At 44.2% G+C, this 21,533-nt stretch overlaps 1 protein-coding gene across 4 annotated transcripts in view; it reads left to right on the top strand.

The window, feature by feature from the left end:
• Positions 1-21,533, top strand: part of SHISA6 (shisa family member 6) — a 193,686-nt gene that overhangs the window by 158,715 nt on the left and 13,438 nt on the right. Inside the window, exons 5-6 of one of the 4 annotated variants that reach the window (XM_015880060.3) lie at positions 10,726-10,788; positions 21,013-21,138. In XM_015880060.3, coding sequence (XP_015735546.1) covers positions 10,726-10,788; positions 21,013-21,138 — 189 coding nt within the window. Of the gene's footprint in view, positions 1-10,725; positions 10,789-21,012; positions 21,166-21,533 lie in introns of all 4 variants that reach the window. The other 3 variants (XM_015880059.3, XM_085522728.1, XM_015880061.3) reach the window with 3 other exon arrangements.

Genomic DNA, 21,533 nt, shown 5'->3' with positions numbered 1-21,533 from the left:
TAGTCCAAAAACAAAAAGAGCTTTTGTGTCAGGTGATGCTCATTTACTATGGAAAGAGATACCGGGATGCCCCAAAAATACAGTGGAAAAACACACTAATGGTTTCATTATATCATTAATGCTGGGTTTAAAACTATTCCTTTAGTGGTAATCATAGGATTTCCATACAGGAAACCTACTTGAGCAAAGCTAAATACACAGTGAACATTCCTGAGCAATTCCATGACTCTGTGTGGAGGGCTGTATGCAGTATGGTCAGTCTGCAGTTGGACTTGATGAACTTAAAGGTCTTATCCTACCTGAGCATTTCTATGATTCTATTGTAACTTACTGTCAATAGAGACAAATTCATTATTTAAAGAGCTTTCGAGGTGCCATGTTTGGTGCACTGGAATCCAGGCAGGTTTCCTGCACCGTGTGGACTCTTCATTCTTTGAGATCAACCTCAGCCACATTTTGCCTTGTAACATCTCCTTCCCACAAAGGAGAAGTCAAGTTCCTCAAAGCACATCCAGATCTTCTCATTTTACATGACTATTTCTTTTTCCTTTAACGTTAATCCTCCGATTTTCCTTACATCTACGTTTCCCTGCGTCTTACAAATACACCAAAAATAATAATTAAAAAAAAAAATAAAATTAGTACTTAATCATCACTTCAGCTGGTTTTGAGTTGGCCAAGCAGAACATTTCTAATGAGAACATATGGAAAAGGGCTATTTAATTAAACAGTTATTTTTATGAAGTTAAAATAAGAGGTGTGTGTAACATAGCCAAAGGTCTGTGCTCGTGGGGGGAACGCAGCACTGCTGGCAGTCAGAGTTAATGCAGCTGTCCTCGGCTATTTCAGAGAGCACGCGTTGCTTTCTCCCACATCAGATCAGGTGGAATGGAAAGACAGCAAGAACAGAGCAGATAATTAACAGCAAAAAGTGCGATCCTGATGCTGGCACAGATAGATATTACTATGGGAGTTCTATTTTGAAAGCCACCGCTTAATGTGGCTTCAGTTTGACTTAAACAGATGCTTAAAGTTAACCACCTGCTTAACTGCTGTTAGGTTTAGGGATGGATTTAAATAGAGCTTTTAGTTCTTCTTTAATACAGTGCCACTCTCTTTTTGCCCCAGTAAAGCACTTCTGTGTATGGTTCGTTTTAAACGCTTCATTAGTGCTCGTGACTTCACTTGCATGCTTAAAGAATATGGTCAGTGTTAGACTGCATCAGGATCTGTAGGTCTGCACAGATAAGATTTCAGTGTGTAAGTTTGCTCCATATAACAGAAGTGAATTAATTCTTGTCCCAGCTGTGCCTGGACACTCAGGTGACAATCCCTTGTGCAGTGGATTTTTGCTTCTAGGACTGGAAGTTCCTTTTCCTTGCATTCCATGAGTGTTACGGTACATGAGTTGGGTGTGTCGAGAATTTCACAGCCCCCACAGGTGCCACTAAGCTCCAACAGCCTCCTGGTGCTGCAGACCTGCACTCCTCTGCTCCTCACCCTCCTTCTCCTGTGAGATAACCCCAAACTGGTCTTTGCTCTTCTGCCTAACCAAGGGAGTTAGAGCACTAGGATGTGTCAGATCTTCTCTTGGGTTTCCTGTTTTTCTAGCCCAAACACCAAATTGCTGGACACTGTGTGAGCGGACCATGTCAAACATTGGATGCCCCATCCCTGGAGGCATTTAAGGCCAGGCTGGATGTGGCTCTGGGCAGCCTGGTCTGCTGGTTGGTGACCCTGCACATAGAACCCCTTCAATTGCAAAGCTAATTGGGTTGGTAGGACTGCTTTAAAACTGGTCCTTTTCAACCCAGGTTACTCTATGACTCTGTACGTGTTCTGAGGAAACCCCATTTGGTTGCATGGAAATTCGTATAAGGTTCTTTTTGTGCCTGGAGTGTAATAAGTAAGGTGGCCAAACTTACTGTCTGTAAAGAGACAGGAGGATGGGACCACCAGGCTCCTTTGGGCTGTTCCCTGAGGCTCAGCTCCCTGCTCCAGCCCCACTGGCACATGGACATCCCTTGCTGCAGGGATTTCATCTTTACTTTTTGTTTCTCTTGATACCTGATGAGCGAGGGATAAACAAGGGGAGGACTTTGTGTTCCCTTTCCTTCTCTTTCCTGCCATGGGGTTAAAAACAACCAGTGTTTCTTCCGAAGGCATTAGCATAATTATCTCTCCACTCTGAATGTGCAATATCTGGCTGTACTCCACATAGGACCACATTTAACTAATCCTGCTTTAGAGACTCACACTATTTATATCTTCTAAAATCAACTTCATCTTCAGAAATGCCCTTTAAAGGACACATTTTGTTCTGTTCTGACCATATGTTTTCACAGTGATCTGCGTATTTCCAAAGGTTAGCATCCAGGACTGCTCTCCCAGATGCTGTTTGTGCATCGCTGCCGAACGTTAGTCATGCAGCCTGCTCAGCTGCTTGATTTCTGAGAATCCCAGTCCGTATTTATCTAATTACTTTGCGTTCAGAGGGTTGGTGGGAAGTTCTCAAACACAGAGGAGATCCCAGGCGCTGATTGCCAACACCAGCTAAGTTAGTCCAAGAGGATTTGCCTCCAGCCATGAAGTTTTCTGTCCCAGAAAGATGCTCCCTGTTCTCTTTCTCTTTCTCTGGATTTCTTCTATTCATTTCACTGCTTCATTCTCCTGATCTATGCAGGAACATGCAAGAAAAGGCAGTGCCAGCTGTACAAAAATCAAAGAAAATCAGAGCAAATAAAGTGTGAAATGCTACAGAGAGATTTGAAACTCTGGCTCAACAGTAAGTTCACACTTTCCCATTTTGGGGTATCATTGTCTCTATTGCTTTCTAAATATGTTAGGATCTCAGAATAACCTTCATTTTCACCACAACGTTGTTCTTTTTAAATATAATTGTTGCCAAGATTTGGAAATATCCTTTTCAAGGCTTTTTTGTTCTAGCTTTTGTTGTGTTCTTGGGCAGCCCAATGAGCCCCATACATTTTCTGAAGCAGTCAGACTGGTCAGCTTCAAAGCCCATTGCACCTGAACATTTTCCATCTGCAGCTGCACACTTGCTTCTGCCTTGATATCGTACCATTCATTTCAGTACTCAGGCACTCAAGGCCAGGCTGGATGGGGCTGTGAGCAACCTGGGCTGGTGGGAAGTGTCCCTGCCTATAGCAGGGGGTTGGAACGAGGTGATCTTAAAGGTCACATCCAACCCAAACCACTCTGTGATTCTATAAGCATCTGCAGAAATTCAGACAGAAAGATTTGAAGCTGTAATGCCATCATATTAGCCAAAATAAGATCCGTCTAGGAAGACCTGTGCTTATATGCATTACTTCTGTGTGCACCTGGGCAGTAAATAGAAGTTTAGAAAGACTTCCTTTGAAGGTGCAAAGCCAAGAGGTCAGCAAGTAGCTGATGTCAGAGTTGAGGTTTCCTGTGAAACCTTAGTTCATACAGTCTTTATTTTTCCAGATGAAACACCTGCATTGAGCACTGCTATGTAGTGCTGACCTTGCTAAGGCAGCTAAATGGAGAGCCCAATGGCTGCTGGTGCCCTGAGCGATGCTGCCTGGGGTGCAGAAGGGGATGGTGGGTTCTGCTGGAGTGAGTCTGCCCTGTGGCCTGGTGGAAGACGAGTCAGTTAATCAGAGTCTTGCAACACTACTTTGCTTTCTTGTTGCCTAAGGCTCCAACACCTGCAACATGATATTCAGTAGTGCTGAGCACCTGTGAGATGCTCCAGCTACAACTTTCATGGTGTGTTTCCAGCCTGGGGCTGTGTTGGGGGGGGGGGGGGAACATTCCCAGCTTCCCATCCTCCCTGTGCTGCTGCATGGAAGTGCTTCCAGCTGCTTGCCCACTCTCCTCACCTGTAAACCAGAAATGATTGCACCTGCCTTACCTTCCCTACAATAGCGGTATGATTAATTAGCATCTGATATATGCTTGCTAAATCCTATTACAAAATCCCCAGCGTAATCTGCACAATCTGACCTGCCTGTTCCATGGCAATTCCTCCAAGTAATAAAACCTTGCAGACTCAGGTACAATTGCTCTCTGGCTCAGCTTAACCCACCCTACCTTCAGTGGGAGCCTGGAAGCTATTTGTGAGATTCAGATGAGCGCTAGAGGAAAGCCTACATGGAAAATAACAGTTCCGTAATCAGCGCAGTATATTGATGGTGTGGGATATTAAAGAACAGGGCCATTCACTGCTTAATGAGGATTAAAATAACTCTTGAATAGCTGCCTTATTCCCCGAGCATCCTGTTCAATGAATGAGTCACAGGATTACAGTTGAAAAATAGGCTGGAACGGTGGAACAAAAACCTGACATAATGAATATCAAATTAAGGATTTGGGGGCAGCCTTTAATCTGGCATCTCCAGCCCCTTCAGTGACTGACATTCTGCCTTTATTCTTCACTTATTTTTGGTTTTTGACTCGTGTATCCCTTGTTACAGTCCCTTTTTTGGGTGCCAGTTTGTTTGGGGGTTGTCAGCCAGGTGCAGAACACTCTGCCAGCTGGAAAACCATAAAGGTATCAAGTAATTAGTTATTGGCTAAGGAATGTGAAAGACAGCTGGGATTTAATGTTTATTAGGCTTAGCATTCATATGCTCAGCACCTTGCTAAGGCACCACAGAGTCCTGGCTGGCTGGGAAGCCTCCCTTGGGAAGGGACCATGGGCTCAGCCTCCCCAATTCAATGTGATGTCCTCTGCCTCCATCCCTGTCTGATCTGGACTAAAGGGTTAATGCCTCCTCTCCCAGGTGCCCAGCTCAGATTTGCCTTACCAGCATGGCAGCATTTAAAGAACATTGGTCAAAGGCTTTCCTCCAGACAACAAGTTGTAATAAGACCATGCCCAGTGGGGACAGGCAGGTGACAAACTGGTAGCTTCACCCCACAGGTATTTACATTCTTATCATCACCTCTTGGTTCACTTCTTTCCTTGCCTTGGGGATCTGAATCTCAGTTCAGTTCCTGAAGCCTTTTGTAGTATTTAAGTACTCTGGAAGATTAGGCTTGAAGGGGATTTTCATTTCATTAATGCAGACACCAAACGGTTATCTTGTCATCTGAAAAATAAACTGCTTGCTACTCTTTCCTTTGCTGAAAATCTCAGCTGGAAAAAAAGAGAAAAGGTTGAAGGTAGGCAAATGCTGATGCTGCTGAAAAGACCAGAGGGGCAGAAGGCAGAAAGTGTATTTCCTGGGGGAATAGCTCCTGTTGAGCCCATTTCTTTTGTCCTGTCAAGTAAAGGTGGTAGAACAGTTCCCAGTGCTTTAATAAATACTGCAAAACTAACACAAAATATTGCATGACTTTCAGAACCATCATATATCTGCACTAGAGCTGGCGTATATTAAAAATAGCCTTTCTTTGCAGTTTTTATTAGGGAAGACAGACTGGAAAATACAGTGTTTTCTTTCTGTATTCTGACACTTGCTTTTTTTTCCATTGTAGATCACAATAAATCTAGTTTTTATTAACAATAAACACATACAAAATCCCTGAGACTTAAAAAAAAAATGCACCCTAGAGTAAGCTAAAACAAAGTACCAAAGGAAAGGTTAAGTTCTGACACAGAGAAGATCCTTACTTCAGAGGATCTCTGGGATAAGAAGAGCAAAGGGAACTCTTTAGTGAATATTTAGAGTTCATTCTCTGTCCCCTGACCACGGGGAGATCCCTGCAGTGATACCTCAGCAGATGGAGAGAGCCATCTCAGAGAAGAGATGAATGGTTTCCAATCATTCCACCCCAAAGCTGGTCCAGGTGCTGATTTCACTTCCCACTAGGGATGCCCACCTGATTTGCTCCAACCACTTATGATGCCCATTGCCCAGAGGCATTAGAGAGAGTTCATGTCTAGACACTGAAGTTGATGAGAGTTGCAGTAGGAGGACCATAAAACACTATGAACATTCATTGGGAAAACTACAGCCTCCTGTTTTATTTTCCATAGCAGAAAAGTTGTTTGTGTTTCTTAGAATCAATCACTGGATGCCAGACTAAGCCTTTTCAAAAATGCACGTGCACTTGCAGTGAAATCTGAGGGATTATTAAAGGAGTGATCCTTCCCCTCCAGGGAAACCCTGGCTGGGGACAGTGAAGAAAAGGAACTTGGGGAGGTCTGATAATGTAGGTTCTTAGAGGTAAATCCTACACAGAAGCATTAGAGCTTTTGGGGAGCTCAGACAGACTGACAACCTGTCTGGTGGGTGGCCCATCCTTGGAGGTGCCCAAGACCAGGCTGGATGGAGCCCTGGGCAGCCTGACCTGCTGGGGAGCAACCAGCCCAAGGCAGGGGGTGGACTGGGGGAGCTTACAGCACACAGGTCCCTTCCAACCCATGTTATTCTATGATTTTACAACTGCAGCACAAGGACCATTTGAGCAAGGCAGCACAGCTATCGAGACAGGTCCTTGTCCCCTCACATCTGCCAGTAGCAGCAGATTTCTACCTCCCCCTAAATGCTCCATCTCCTCCCCCTCTTAAAGGGACTCAGCCTTTCCAGCCCTCATTTTGGCCTGTGCCATCCCTCACACAGCCCCCACTCCCATACAGACCCAGCATCCCACCCCTCCAACTTCACCTTCCCTTCTCCTGTCATAAGTAAACCCCCAGCCCCATGTGGGTTGCACTTCCCAGAGCAGCAGTGGGAGGATTTCACATGTAGACCACAGGCACAACCTGATGGGATGCAGCATTTCACTCTGTCCTAACTACACGAATCCCCTTCCTTTGCAAAGAAATGTGAAGCCCTTAACATCCCTGTGTGGGAGCACAGGTTTCCTTCTCCCCATAGAATGCAGCTTTCTTTCTGCTGGTTGTTGTATCTGATAACTACTCCAGCTGTGCTCAGAAATTCTGCATTGTGGTCGGACAATTCAGAGCTCTATGAATTCTTTATTTCTCTAATGCAGTTTCCTAGTAAATAGCTTTGAACTCAGATCCTTGTCTGTACAATAGCTGTGCTTCTGCCTAGCTGGCACTACACAATTAACAGCATTATCTTGTTAAGCCTGGAGAGGTGTAGGAAGGCTCACCCATTATTTTAAAGCATTTTATTGCTTAGAAACTGTTTACAATAGGCTACAGAAGTTGTACATGCGAAGCAGCACTGCATTCAGATGCCTGATTAGCTCAGCCATGTGAAAATGCCAATAATTCAGGGTTCTATTTTGGACATCATTTCTTAAGCTGCAACCTGAAAGCACCTGGGATTTCTGAAGAAAAAGAAATGGGAAGGGAAGGGAAGGGAAGGGAAGGGAAGGGAAGGGAAGGGAAGGGAAGGGAAGGGAAGGGAAGGGAAGGGAAGGGAAGGGAAGGGAAGGGAAGGGAAGGGAAGGGAAGGGAAGGGAAGGGAAGGGAAGGGAAGGGAAGGGAAGAAGAAACTAAGGAAAACAATAAGATTTTTGGTGAAATGGAAAGCTGTATCACAAGGCTGTTGTTCCTATTCATGTTGTTATGATCACTGCGCTCAGTAAAGACACAACTTGCTCTGGGAGTGAGGTTGCCAAACCAAGTCACTACTCAAGCACTCCATGCCTAGAGAAGACATAAAAGGTTTGTTTCCCTTCTGGAACGGTTAATGTGCTAAGGTTTTGTCAAGCTACTGCTTTACGTGCTTACATTTCACACCCACAAGCATCTCCATCAGCACCGTGTAACCTTTCATCTGTCGGCTCCTGTAATGTGTGAGCTGCAAAAGGAACAAAGAATCTGCATCTTTGGGTTTTCAGCAACTTGATTTGAAAATTGGCTCTGCTGTAGCTAAGCTGGAAGTCCTTGCTGTCTTTGGCTACCCTGCATGACAACAACCCTAAAACACCTGGCTGAAACCCACACAAACTAGCATGGTTTGGCTACTATAGATACCGTTGGCTATTAGATACCATTGGCAGATGGAAGTATGGAGACCTCCTGGGGAAATATCTCCCTTTCTAAACCTTTTGAGAGAGAAATGGCTGTGTAGAAATTCAGTCATGCTCAATGAAGATCCTGGTCTGGTGGTTGGTGGTTGGTGACCCTGTACATAGCAGGGGGTTGGAACTGGATGATCACTGTGGTCCTTTTCAACCCAGGCCATTCTGTGATTATATGATTATGATTGAAGTCTCTAGATAATGGCCCTGATCTTCACAGCTTTTTCAGAAGCACAAAGTGCTTAGATTTTTTAAGACAATAGTCAGGTTGCTGATTGACAAGCCTCACGAGCTAGAAATACCTTCCTTTGGAGGAGTTTTCTAATAATAAATTGTTTTCTTACTCTGGCCAAAAAGTTTGAAAAATCTAATGGTTGCTGAAGACAGTGATGATTCAGTTGAGAACTAAAGTATATTGTGTTTCTGGTAAGAAAGACTAAAAATGCTGCAGTTATTTCTTTTAAGTGTTTGCCGGAATTACCATCACATAAAGCCTTTTAAATCATATCACTAGAAATGTCTGAACTCCAGAACACATTAAAACCTCGTGCAGAAATGGAACTCTGTGCTGTGCTTGCTGAGTACTGGGCAAGAAGTGTCCCAGGTGATCCTAAATGTCTGACGGTCCCTCCAGAATGTTAGGAGAATTCCAGAGATATTAAAGATTTTTCACATTAGCGGGCACTGACACAGCTGAGAGGAACAGAGACTGAAATAAAAGCATAGAAGAAGAAAAAAGACTGAAGGTTTTTTGTTTTGCTTGTTAAAAGCAGTGAGCAGTGGAAGATCCAAAGGGAAGATCTGCCCTGGTAGAGCTGAGTGGAGGGCACTTTGGTGCCTATGTGAACCTGCCCTCGTGTCAAGATTTGTTCTTTGTGTATTGGTACCCAGTCTAACAACCTTTCTGACCTTTGGTTGTTTATTTAAGGAGTGCCTGTACTCTGGATGGAGATGTAAGCTAAGTTTCCCTGTTGGTTGAAATCTAAATAAATAACCTCTGATGTAAGTCTTAAAAGTGTGCACAGGCATTGAGCATATTGTGTCAAGAAACGAGTTTCTAACAGGAATAAAACAGCAGCCAATGTGGATTTCTCAGAAACAAATCATGTCGAGATATCTTTTAATTATTGTTACTATTTACCATGTTCTGTTGCCAGTGTTGCGTCAGGGATCACGACTTTTGCTAGTTTTTCAGTAGTTTCTGGAAAAGTAATGTGAGACTAATGTGGAAAACATGGTCTTAATGAATGTCTATGAGGTAGATGCCATGCTGGCTGACTAACCACAAAAGGTGAGTAAATATCAGCAGAGAGATGAACGGATGTGGTTCTACATTTAGTCTTTTTGTTCATAGTGGAAAAGAGATTTCCTTATTAAATTTGCAGATGGTGTGAAGCTTGGATGACCGTGAGTCCATTAGAGAATGGAATTAGAATTTAAAATGTTCTTTACAAATTGGAGAAATAGACTGAAAATAAATTGATTAAATGGAGAAAAATGCTACGTATCGGACAGAAACAGGAATACTAAAAAGCCTTTTGTACACTGAACAAATGAACAAGTAGCAGCCTGTTTGAAAAGCAGTAAGGAATCATAAAGGATAACAAGCTTGCCCTGAACCCAGAAATATGGCCCAGGATGTATACTTGAGAGGGACCTAGATCAACAGTGGAGCATGAAGGACACCGGAAGGAAAGCAATCAAAGATAAAGCAAACATTACAGGGAAACACGAAGGAAATTACATCATTTAGCTTGAGAAATAAGGGAACCCACAGTAACAACTTTATCACTATTGCAGAAAGATCAGGTATTTTCTCCATGTCCCTGGCAGACAGGAAGAAGGAACTGTCCTAAAAAGCAAGATCTGATGGAACAGACCTCCTGGGGAAGAAGTGAAACATCAATGAGAGGTTTTTCAGAGTAGCAGATTTAACATCAGGCATGAGGTGTAAGTTTCCTTCTCACCACACTTTAATACAGTACCCCAACCAGGCCAACAGGTCTGTTAAAGAGATGGTTTGTTGTGGAAGGTGTTCTGGAAGCTAAGGATGACAGAAGTTAATCAGCAGTCACTTGCCTAATGGTTTTTGTTTTGAGTGAGACAAAGAGAATGGTATTTTCTACTCCAAAGGACAGTAGCTAATTACAGCTGCTGTTGACCATTGACCATGCCATGACTACTGCCATTGACCATTCCCTCCTCCTTTTCAGCCTGGTGCATTTATCTGTGAATGCATCAGGTCTTGTGGGATCCTCACTTCTCAGAGAGAGAGAGCTCCACCCAGGTGCAGCTATTGAGTCTTTCTTCCTGCATTGATGAGGCTATTAATTTGATCCTTCCCTGTACTCATGGGATGTTGTTGTTGTGGGTGGTTGTGCTCACAATGGGAGAGTGTTATCCACGTTCTGGGGGCTGATGTCCTGAAAGCTCCATGTTGGATGGAGAAGGTATGGAGCTGGGGCTCTGAGGTACCCAGGAAGGTATCACCGATGCCTACTAGTCCCTGTCTGGACATGCTTTTTACCTCTGCAGACTCCTCTAATTTGCAGGCTCAGCAGAAGGGGAGCAGTTTCTTATTATCATGTTCTTCTTGCTTCTGGAATTTTAAGTGAACTGTATAACAGACTCTTCTGCTTTCTTAAGCATTTTCTTCTCCTTTCTTTAATCATGCTGAGATTTCCTGTGAATGCTGTGAGCTGTAATTATCATCTGCAGATCAGTGGGTTTGCTAAGCAACTTAAAGGGATAAGTAACTTAAAGGGATCTTTTTTGTTCTGTGAATTTCAGATGACCAAGAACAAAATTATAATCACCTGATACTAAACAGTGCCACCCAGACACCTACACATGGTAAGAGAAAACAGAGCAAAATTACACATGTTGTAACTTTCCTCTGCCAGCCAGTAACATTTACTGGTATTCAAGTATGTTTAATGTTAATTGAATGGTTCCCGTGGCAATGATGCATGAATGATGGATTCCATTAACATTAAACATAGGACCATATTTTTCATTAGTGCACACAATTAAATATGGCCCAATAATTGTATAACTTTGATCTTCATCCTTGTGTTTCCCCCTGTCTGGTTGCTCCCTTCTCACTTCCACATCAGCGAACTGCTGTTAGATTTAATGGTACGAAGCAGTAAAAATTATAACCAAAGAAATGTCCATCTTGTTGGCCAAGCCATTCAACTCATAGTGCTGCCTGTGCACCTTGTTCAGATAGGTTAGAAGGACACTGAGCATGGGGTAAAGGCTCTTAAGCTGATGTGATTTTGGCATTAATGGCCAGTATGTGGCCAGAGTTTGGGATCAATGCTAACTCCATGCTATCCAATCTACACTTGCATGGGGATGGCTGTGATAATGTACTGAAGCCCCTGATTCACTGCACAGCATCCTTTGAGTTTCTTGTATGTGTGGTAGATAAGGACTGTGAAGAGATCTAGGACTCCCCCTGCCCACTTTTCATAACCATAAATACTTCTTACTGAACAATTTCTTGTTGTGCCTTCGCTTCCCCTATGGCCAGAAGCCCTGTCCTTCTTCCTCCTCTGCCTGAGCTCCTTCCTTGCTTTGACTTCCTCAGCCCAAGATGAGCAGTCACCTGTGGGCAGCACATCCCTCCCTGCACTGCAGCCATCACAGACCACCAACAGAACCCCCTGCATCTTCCTGGCTCCAACCAGACCTGAACCAGTCATTGATTCCCTGCCTCTGTGCAATCAGCCCAATCTCTGAATGCGCCCCATTTGCTGTGCTTTCTTCCCTCTTCACCTGGTGCCTTGTCTCAATCTCCTCCTTGTTCTTCCCTTTACCCTTTAAATGTGAGATACTCCTCCAGCACTCATGGCTGGAACCCCCTTCTTGCTGAAGAACCAATAAGTGATGACATTTCATCCTAACATATATTGGTTCTCCCTTCTTGTAGCTCTGAACTGATGTGTTTGTTACTCTTTTTGCTCTGGTGTTTGTTTTTAACTCTGTAACTTCACCTTGACAAATATTCTGGAACTGATTTGTTGTGAAAGTTGTGTGTTCTCCTATCAGAACTTCCACATTTTGCTACAAAAAATGGTGGGAGAGCAATTTGCCTTTGAAGAAGTCTCCTCCAGCCAGGCTTTGGTGTTTCCCCTTCCTATGGGCTGGGTTAGGCTATTGCTCAACCTGCAAGTTACTTTCTGCTGTAAGGATAATTTTTTGTCCATCTCCTAAAGAACCCAGTGGTAATATAGGAGTGTTTATTGAACGTGAATTGACAGCCTCAAACACTTTCCAAAACACTTCGGTTTTCTTTCAATAATGCATTACTTTGATAAGAATCCTAATAGGATTGGAATTATATTTCCTTCTTTCTGCCTCCTACTACTTGCTTCCTTTGGTTCAACTACGACTACAACTTTTCCTTTGGTTCTTCACTACTGTTGCCTGAAGATTTTGATTGTACAAAGTAACTTGGATGATCTGACTACAAGAATGATTAGGAGTTATCTTTTGTTCCTAAGTTATCTGTGTGGTCATGGCCTCTTTCATTTAAGATATAGGAGTGCTGCTGCTGATGAGCCATTGCTTGGTGAGTTAAAAGAGGTATTTGGACTTCTCAAATGAGGGATCAAAAGAGCATTCAGTATTCATAATTTATTGCTGAAATTCTGAGATAGTTCAGCAAAGCCACAGATCTAATTTAATTCTCTTCCTGGGTAGGACACGGCATACATTTTTCTGTGTGATTATGCAGATCTGTAGGTGGACATGAGCTGTCTCTTTGAGCACTGTGTTTGTGAGCTCTGCCCCTCAGCCTGCCTCGCACCCACCACAAAGGGACACCTGCAACAAGCAGAAGAAGGGAAAGAAACCAGTGCAAGGCTCAGGAGGTGCCCTGCATCACACATGACCCAAGTTCACCCTCTTCTGAAGCAAAAAGACAGAGAACAGTTCTCAAGCTACCAGCAGACTGCAAGCAGGTCAGAGGATGTAGGTGACATGCCACTAAATGAACAATCTTGTTAACATGGAAAGACATTTCAGGATGAGTAGACAGAAAATCCCTCCTGCATGTGGAGAAGCTCCCCACAGCCACCCCAGGAGCTGCCTCACCCAGCAAGGATGCACTTCACCTGGTTAACATGAAGGGGAGGGCAGGTTGATGCAAACTGGATTATGCCAGTAAGGACAAAAGATCAGGTGCTCTGTGCTGATGATCTCCCTCCCACCTCCCATCATCATAGCAATGTTACCATTCGTTAATTTCTCCTCCTATTCCTATTTCAATGACCATCCAAAGTAATATAACTGCAGGAATAAGCAGAGGAGGTTCTCCACAACCCAGCTGTGGTAGATGTGGAACTCAGGGCTCTTCAGGGGTCGCCCTCACTGAGGAGGGATGACAGCCAAGCCCCCAATACTCGCCTTTCCCCACGTCATACAGCTAGTCCTTTGTAAATGCAAAGCAAACAGCACCAGATCATCAGTATCCCCAAAGGTTTGGGTAATCATAACAAGCTCTCAGCATGCAGGAGTGACCCAGATGCACTGTTGCAGCAGAGCAGCCGTTCTGCCAATCAACACTGTGGAAGCAACCCACAGTACCCCCATTAGCAACACAGTTTTGCTCAGCTGGCATGGTAAGAAGATGGCCAAGACCTGTTTCCATTAACTGATATTACCTGGTGGCCTATGTCCTGCTGCCTGCAAGATGCCACTGCGATGAGCCCTCTGGGAATACAAGTAATGCCAGTCAGTTCCATATCTAAGCACTCTGCTTTATTACTATGGCAGAATTCTTTCCTTTAAGGAAACAGACTGAAAGATGATGAAGTCAACCCATGACCACAAGGATCAAGAAAAAAAGCAACAAAACAGACTGGACTTGAGTTATGTGAGATGCTCAGGCTCATCATCAGGTTCCCAGAGCTAAGAACCAAGAGTCTCTGGTTTGACTTGCCTTGGGTTGCAGTACACATTTCCTCAGTGCAAGGTTATGCCTATCACAGTGGGTTTTGTGGCCAAGTGATCACACTGAATGCTTCCGATGCAGGAAAGAATAACTACTCATTAATAATGAGAATGTGTATAATCTGTTCTGTCAGGCTGTTATCATTTAATTAGCCTAGTGCTGGTAGCAAAGCCAACACAGGGTGAGAAGAACATCTTCCTTTTCCTGCTGCCTGGCTGGAATGGAGGGTGCACAGAGAGGTGGCACATATTTATCATGTTGTGGATAACAGGACATGCTGGGGAAGGCAATTTCAAGTGAAGATCAAGAGTAGTGACCACAGGGCTGTTGAAGGCCCAGAGTTCAGCAGCATGTCTTCAGTGTCCTGCCTCTGTAAGAAGGCTGTTCGTTTTCTTGCAGTGGGGGTCTGTGTACCTAATTCACTTTTAGGGCCCTGAATGTCCCATTACATAGTATAAGACCTACAGTCCTACCTTCTGCTTTCAGTCACATTCTTCAGAGCTCACTTCCACCAAAATCAGAAGTTTGATCTTGGGTTCCTTGGATCTGGTCCTTAGTTTTGCAGGTTTTAGCTCCAGATGAAGAATTCTGCGCCTGTTTGTGGAAACGTAGAGATTTTATATGTAAGAGGTGAATGTGAGTGCTCAAATACTTCTTTCCATGATGCGCAACTAAGTTTTCTGGGTGAAATGCAAATACACATTTTGATACGTTCATTTATCTTGTTTAGCTGCTCAGATTTTAGACAAAATAAGCACACACACAAATATTATAAAAAATCTTAAAATATGAAAAATATATAATAATAATATAATAGAAACTAAAGTACAGAGCTGAGGCAAATACATGCTGACTGCTGAGGCTCAGTTTCTGTAAAGCTTATTACTTTGTTTTTTACTGCTACTTAAGTTTAATCTCATTATATTTACTGCATATTTAATTATGCTAAACCACTAAGAGCCTTGTATAAACAGGTTTTATTTCCATATAAATAACAAGGAAATTGCTAAATAATATAGTTGGTAGGAAGTTCATATCATATTTTTTATGTTAGTTCATTGCCTTTGATGATCATCTCAAAAAATACTTGATACAACATAAGGAACAAATGGCTTCACTTCAGATTTCGAATTTGGTCAAGTGTTTTTCCACAGATAATGTCTGAGTTCTTGTTCTTGTGGAGGTAAATTCAGTTTTGTAGTTCACCCACGTGAACTTCAAACAAATCTGAATGTATGTGAGCATCTTTTTTTATATGCTTCCTTCCTTCCTTCCTTCCTTCCTTCCTTCCTTCCTTCCTTCCTTCCTTCCTTCCTTCCTTCCTTCCTTCCTTCCTTCCTTCCTTCCTTCCTTCCTTCCTTCCTTCCTTCCTTCCTTCCTTCCTTCCTTCCTTCCTTCCTTCCTTCCTTCCTTCCTTCCTTCCTTCCTTCCTTCCTTCCTTCCTTCCTTCCTTCCTTCCTTCCTTCCTTCCTTCCTTCCTTCCTTCCTTCCTTCCTTCCTTCCTTCCTTCCTTCCTTCCTTCCTTCCTTCCTCCCTCCCTCCCTCCTCCTTTCCTTCTTCCCCTCCTTATTTCAGATACTCAGGCCATTCCTTCCCACACAGTAACAAGACTTTGGGGGATATATTGCTAAAATAATTCTTGCATCAATTTTCTAACATCAGACCCGAAGCTTCAATGTGGGACAATCCCAGAGGATATGAAAATGATTCCCTGTACTGTCACATCTCCTCCAACAATTTGTTGAGAGTTCTGTATCTATTGTGTTTAAGACACTGTTGACAAACTCATAACAATTTAGGGCTGTTTAAATTAGATTTATCCCCAGTAGTAATATATGCAAGGAAATTAGAAGATAATCAGATCTCCGGAATATAACCTACAGAACAAGCAGTCACATTATGATGTTACTACGTTCTTTCTGCAGAGCAGCAGATCTTTAATGAAAGTGGGAGGAGAGATGGGCCAGGTGATCTGGGAGGAGCAGACAGCACAGTGCCAACCTTCTGATGCATTCCAGTTGCCATATGTAATGGAGATGTCAGTGGCAATCAATGCTTCAACCACCTTATGCACCAGTTTTGCTAATCAGATTGCACAGAGATTGGTGCACTACACAAATATAAGGGCAGATTGAAGCCTTTCAGTGAATTCAGATTGTCATTTACCTAGCTTTACCCCAAATTTTGCTAGGAATATCCTACAGTGATGTCCTACACCCTCCACACAGGGGACATATTGGTTTGCTGGGGTCACGGGTGCATGTAAGGGATGCAACCAGACTTTGTTAGTGTGTGCTGAGCTCCCAGGGGCTTCAATGACAACTGGCTTTGTATTTAGCAGTAAAGCAACTGGTCTTTCTGTTTAGTCTATTCAGAGTACTCAGTGCTCAAAGGAACCACTGTTTTCACAGCCTTGGTTTGGAGGGGCTGAGCATGGAGGACTCAGCTTGCAGGTGGTGATTGTTAGGACACCCATTACTCAGCCCACCATGTCCCAGCACCCAGATGAGCACCATGTCTCAACTCTTCATTATGGGAAGAACCTGAGAAGCTTCTCTCTGTGACAGCACCATTATTGGAGAGGCATCATCCTGCAATGTGCTGGTGTGGTTCACGTTGTTTCTTTAACACCTTGTTACTCTGCAGTGAGGCCTAAAAGACCTCAACCAAAAGTCATCCTGATATGCAAAAACCCCACATCTCCAACTCCTGCAGACAAGGGCAGCTGCCCACCGGGGAGCTGCTGATTTACACCTGAGCAGCTGAGCAGGAAATGTATGAGACTCTGTGATATTCTTTGTAAGAGATGTAAAACATTATTAATAATGGTGTTTTTAACAAGGGGAAAAAAAGAAAGATGTTTGAAAACACAGATAGTTCCACCCCCCACAGCCCCCTCCAAAGTGCACTGCAGTTCTTTGCCTGCTGTAGCAGCATGGCATTCCCAGGATGGCACAGGATGGCACAGGAGGTACCAAACACCGACTGATAGAGGCAGATTTTCCCAGGGATTGTCCTTCTGTATGAGCTTGCATCAGCACTGAAGACTTTCTATCTGAGTCTTCAAGTGGCTGAGCAGAAGGCGGTGCTGGAAGAGCAGCGTGTGCTGTGACAGAGGGCTGAGGCTGTGATGAGCTGAAGCTGAGCAGCAGAAGGCTTTGGTTGTATCAGCTTCTTCTAGGTGACATTGTTTGCTTTCCCCGGGTGAATGTTTTAAAAGGCATCTGTTGAAATATGCTGCGGAATTCGCACAACATATGTGCAGGCTCATATGCAAATATGGAGCACATCCTTTTTGCCACTTGAGCTTTGTTTAAAAATTTGCCGTAAATTCACTTTTTTGTTGTTATTTTGTTTAGTTGGTTGTTTATTTTTTCCCCTCCTGGTTATCATTTGCTCCTCTCCTTGTTGTTGAAAGGTTCTTCGACTTGTGCAAACACACTTAGAGACAGAAACCTCTGTTAAAGAAGAAGCTGCTTTGCAGGGACTTCAGGTCTGCTTTCCACAACGCGAGCTTCCAGCTTTGAAAACCCTGAGCCTGCTTCTCAGCACTGAGTGCTGGAAGCAGAACAAGGCTCTCACTCAACATAGAGCGCTTTTCCTTCCTTTATAGATCATAAAGCCATTGGGTGTGTGCATAACACAGAGGAATGAATCCACAATTGCAGAGGGAGGAGCTGCAGCCCCTGAAATCCACGCAGGTGGATCCATGCTCAGCAAAGAGGAAGTGCTGCAGGAGTGAACCCTCTCCTGCTGAATTAATCAGAGCGATGCTTTCTGAATCTTAAGATGTTGCGTTGGTTGTAAAAAGGCATCGTTGCTTCCATGCTATAGCAAGGGGAATTTAGAAAGCAGAAGAAAAGAGACTGCTGGGTGATGTCCCCATCTCTGTAGTGTGTGCTATGCACTGCAATAGCTTAATTTCCTCTGTGCAGATAGCTTTGCAAATGGTGCCCAGAAAGCACGGTGTGTCAGAGGGGAATAAACTGGTACCTGGCTGTAGGATAGAGGTGAGGCAAACGTGGTCTAACACTGACTTTCGAAGGCAATTGCAGTGAACGTAGCACATCCTCTGTTTTCCAGTGGACGTTTGGCATTGCCCAAAGTGTAGAGCTGAACTGGAATGAGTGGCAGTGCTGGGGAATGGAGCAAACTCAGCTGCTATGCAGCAAATGGAGAGGTTTGGGTTTTTTTACATCTTATTAATTAATCAGGTCTAGTGCCTTCCATAGAAGCCAAGAAACACCACAAAGGAAAAAGGAAGACCAGAGAAAGGTGTAGAAGCAAAGAGTTACTTCTGTTATTTAGCTGAATTAGTCTCTGAATTTAAACTGCAGAAGAGGTTTCTCCTTCCCAGCACATCTCAGTCCTCCAGTGTTGCCCTCAGACTACATTACACAGAAGACATATGAAGTCATCTTGGTCATTTCAGGTATCCCTTATTTTGCTGAACGATAGGCAATGAATTTCAAGGTGACTTCTCATTTGCCAAAATATTGATGGTCTGGATAGAAAAAGCAATGTGAAGATGCAGTGATTCTTCAGAAGCCCATTGGATAAAAGTGTGGCACTTTATTTCACATTCTCCATACAAGTAGCCAGTTAATGCTCCTGCTTCAGCACTGACACCACTCTATGCATATAACTGGGTTTATTTCAGCTCGTCCAAACCTCCATACAGAATGGAGATTAGATACAGGTTCTAGCTGAGAACTTTGCAAAGAGATGTTACCCCAGGGTCCTTGCCCTACAAGCACAAGTAGGAGTGGGCATATCATTTCAATGCTGATAGAGTCTCTGTTTACTGGATAATATCTAATCAATTGTTTCCACCTCCCTGATGATGTGATGCACTTCCTAATCCTGCAGTCAGTCTATTAGACATGGGTTGAAGTCATCAGCAGGGAAATAACACTCTCAGAGAAATGATACATTAGCTATAAGCTCACTTGGGGTTATGTTCTTTTTTTCCAAGCAGTAACTATTCCAGCAGTGTAGAGAAATACGTAACCAAGAGGGAAGAAGCTTTTATTAACCACAACGCTCATTGCATTGTAAAGAGGAAATTTTCACCTTTGCTAAATTCTGTCAGAAAGTGCCTTGTATTTTCTCAAAACAAGGATCAAATTGATGCTCTTGCAGAGAACTGGGCTTTTCCTTTTTGTTCAGGTGGCTGCCAGCTATTGAGCCCAGAAGAGAGCATGCATGTGCTTGATAAGTGTCATGACAGAGACATCTCCTTACCCCTCACCTTTTGGTGCTCCCCATACAGGATGTGGTGCCCCACGCTGGGTCAGGGGTGAAAAAGCTGCTCCTCTATTCGCAGTCAAACCCCACAGACAGATACTGAGGAAGAATGTCCTGATATGATGCTCTGTAGGAGGCTTCCTTGTGTGGAAGAGTGCATGGGAGGCAGTGACAACAGGGGCAGAAAGGAATGAGTTTGGGGCTTGTTCAACATGGTTGTTATTCAAGTGCCTGATAGGTCCCACATCAGTTCTTCCAACCCTCTGTTATAGACCACATGGCTCAAGTGCCTCTGGACTGAGCTCTGTGGGAGCTGCAGAGGAGCACTCTGAGGATGCTGGCTTTAGGAAGCCCTGAGCAGCCTTCTACAGGAAGACAGGACTGTCAGCCTCTCCTTGGCTGAGAAGCACACAAAGGAAAAAGGATAGAAGATTTAAAATATCTATCAGGAGTCACAGTGGGAGGAAGGTTGTGGAGGCAGCTCTGCTTCCCCACACACATGGGAACTGCAGCACCATTCTTAGGCAACAGGGAACACCAAGGAAGTTTGCAAAACGTGGGTGCTCTGAGGAGATATTCTGTTCTCCAGTACAAGCGGGACTCCATGCAAAACCCACACAGCAGAGGAGGAGGTTATTCTAAAGGCACATGAATGTGTGCTGAGCTTATATTGCATTGCCCTTCATGAGTACCCTTTGGAGGGTTGCATGATGGGGAAGGGTGAACATAGGCATCCTGCTGCTCCTCAGCTACATCAGAACACTTTGCCCTCTGATTTCCCTGTCAGACCAGCTCCTTGGCTTTTTGACCCAGTTAATGCTTTCCAATGCTGATGCAAGCCCCTGCAGAGCCCCTTTCCATGACCCTGTAGCCTGTTCTAGCTTTGCTCCCAACTATTGCAGTCCTTTCTATTTTCAATACTCTTATCTCTATTTTAATACTTGAACACCAGGGAGTCAAAAATGCTGTAATTCAGCAGGCCTCTGTCCCTCAGCTGAACTGATGAAAGACCATTTTCCATCTAGCTTGTGGCAAACGGATGTGATTTCAGTTACAAGGCAAATTCTGCAGATTGCCTGGACTTGACTTCTAACATCCCAGCTCAGTGCTAATCTTTATTGACAGTGCCCTCAGCATTAGCATCCCAGCAGAGGGACTTTTAAGCTGACCAGAGGCTCCTTTAGTGACCAGCAAAGTGAAGACAAGCAGAGGGCAGCATCCTCCAGCCCTGCTTCTGTGCCTCAGGAGCCCCTCTAAGCCTTGCCTCATCTTCTGGTGACCTGCACAGCTGTATTTCATGCTTCTCCACAAGCAGGGGAAGTATGGCCACCCCCAGAGCCCACCAGAACACTGGGGCCATGGACTGGGTTTTGTATGGGAACTTCCAGGTTTGGTTTGGAGCAGTGACCCGAATTCTGGCATGATGAAAGAGCAATTTGATTATTAAAATGAACTCACAGACACATTTTGATGGCTAAGGTGTCAGGAAAAGTGTAGCTTGCAGGGGTAAAGGTAGGTGATGGTGCAGGATGCAGTGGGGTCAGTCCACCACACCATGATGGAGACTTCCACGGTAAGTGAGCTGACTCTCACTCCACCAGACACATGGAAAGAGAACTGGTCTGTCTAGAGGCTTTCAAGGCAGCAGTTTGTCTCTCTCCATGATCACTGTGGACAAGGAAGCAAAGCCACATAATCCATTTTATACCGACCTGCTGGAGCCAGTTCCTACCCAGGAACTGTCGCTGAGGATGGCTCAGTTACAGCACTTCTCCCTATCCAGAGCTTTGGGAACAGCTCACCCTTCTCAGCTTGTTTTGATGCATTCCCCGGACATGTCATTTTTTCTTCTTCTTTCTTTTTTGCAGACAAGCCACGGATGAACAACATCCTTACTTCTGCCACCGAACCTTACGATCTGTCCTTCTCCCGGTCCTTCCAGAACCTCTCTCACCTCCCACCATCCTACGAGTCTGCCGTCAAGACAAACCCAAGTAAATATTCTTCTCTGAAGAGACTAAGTAGGTGTCAGCTCATTTCATTTCCTTTGTATCTCATTTGCTTGTAAGCCACAGCGGGCACAACGTTAAGGCAGTAATCTTCCTTCTGTTGTTGTACTGCCCAAAGTTGGCATCTCCGGTAATGAGTCTCCTGGCTGTCGCTTCCCATCAAGGAAGAGTAGAGAGAAAGAGTCACTTCATTACTGTGAGAGCACATGTGGTTATTTGCTTACTGACCTCCATCCTGCGCTGCCTCCCCCTGCTCCGCCTCTCTCTGCTCCTGATAGAGTCATCTGAGAATCCTTTTTTGCTTTTTGCTGGAGCCGAGATGAGCAGAGCTGGATGCTCAGATCAGCTGAGCTCAGCCCAGTGCACCCAGGGCAGATATC

Source organism: Coturnix japonica, chromosome 23 (genome assembly GCF_054131305.1).
Source record: "Coturnix japonica strain WE chromosome 23, WE-NBRP24, whole genome shotgun sequence".
Classification (NCBI taxonomy): domain Eukaryota; kingdom Metazoa; phylum Chordata; class Aves; order Galliformes; family Phasianidae; genus Coturnix; species Coturnix japonica.
The sequence above is the reverse complement of the archived record's forward strand: the minus strand, read 5'-3'. Positions and strand labels throughout refer to the sequence as shown.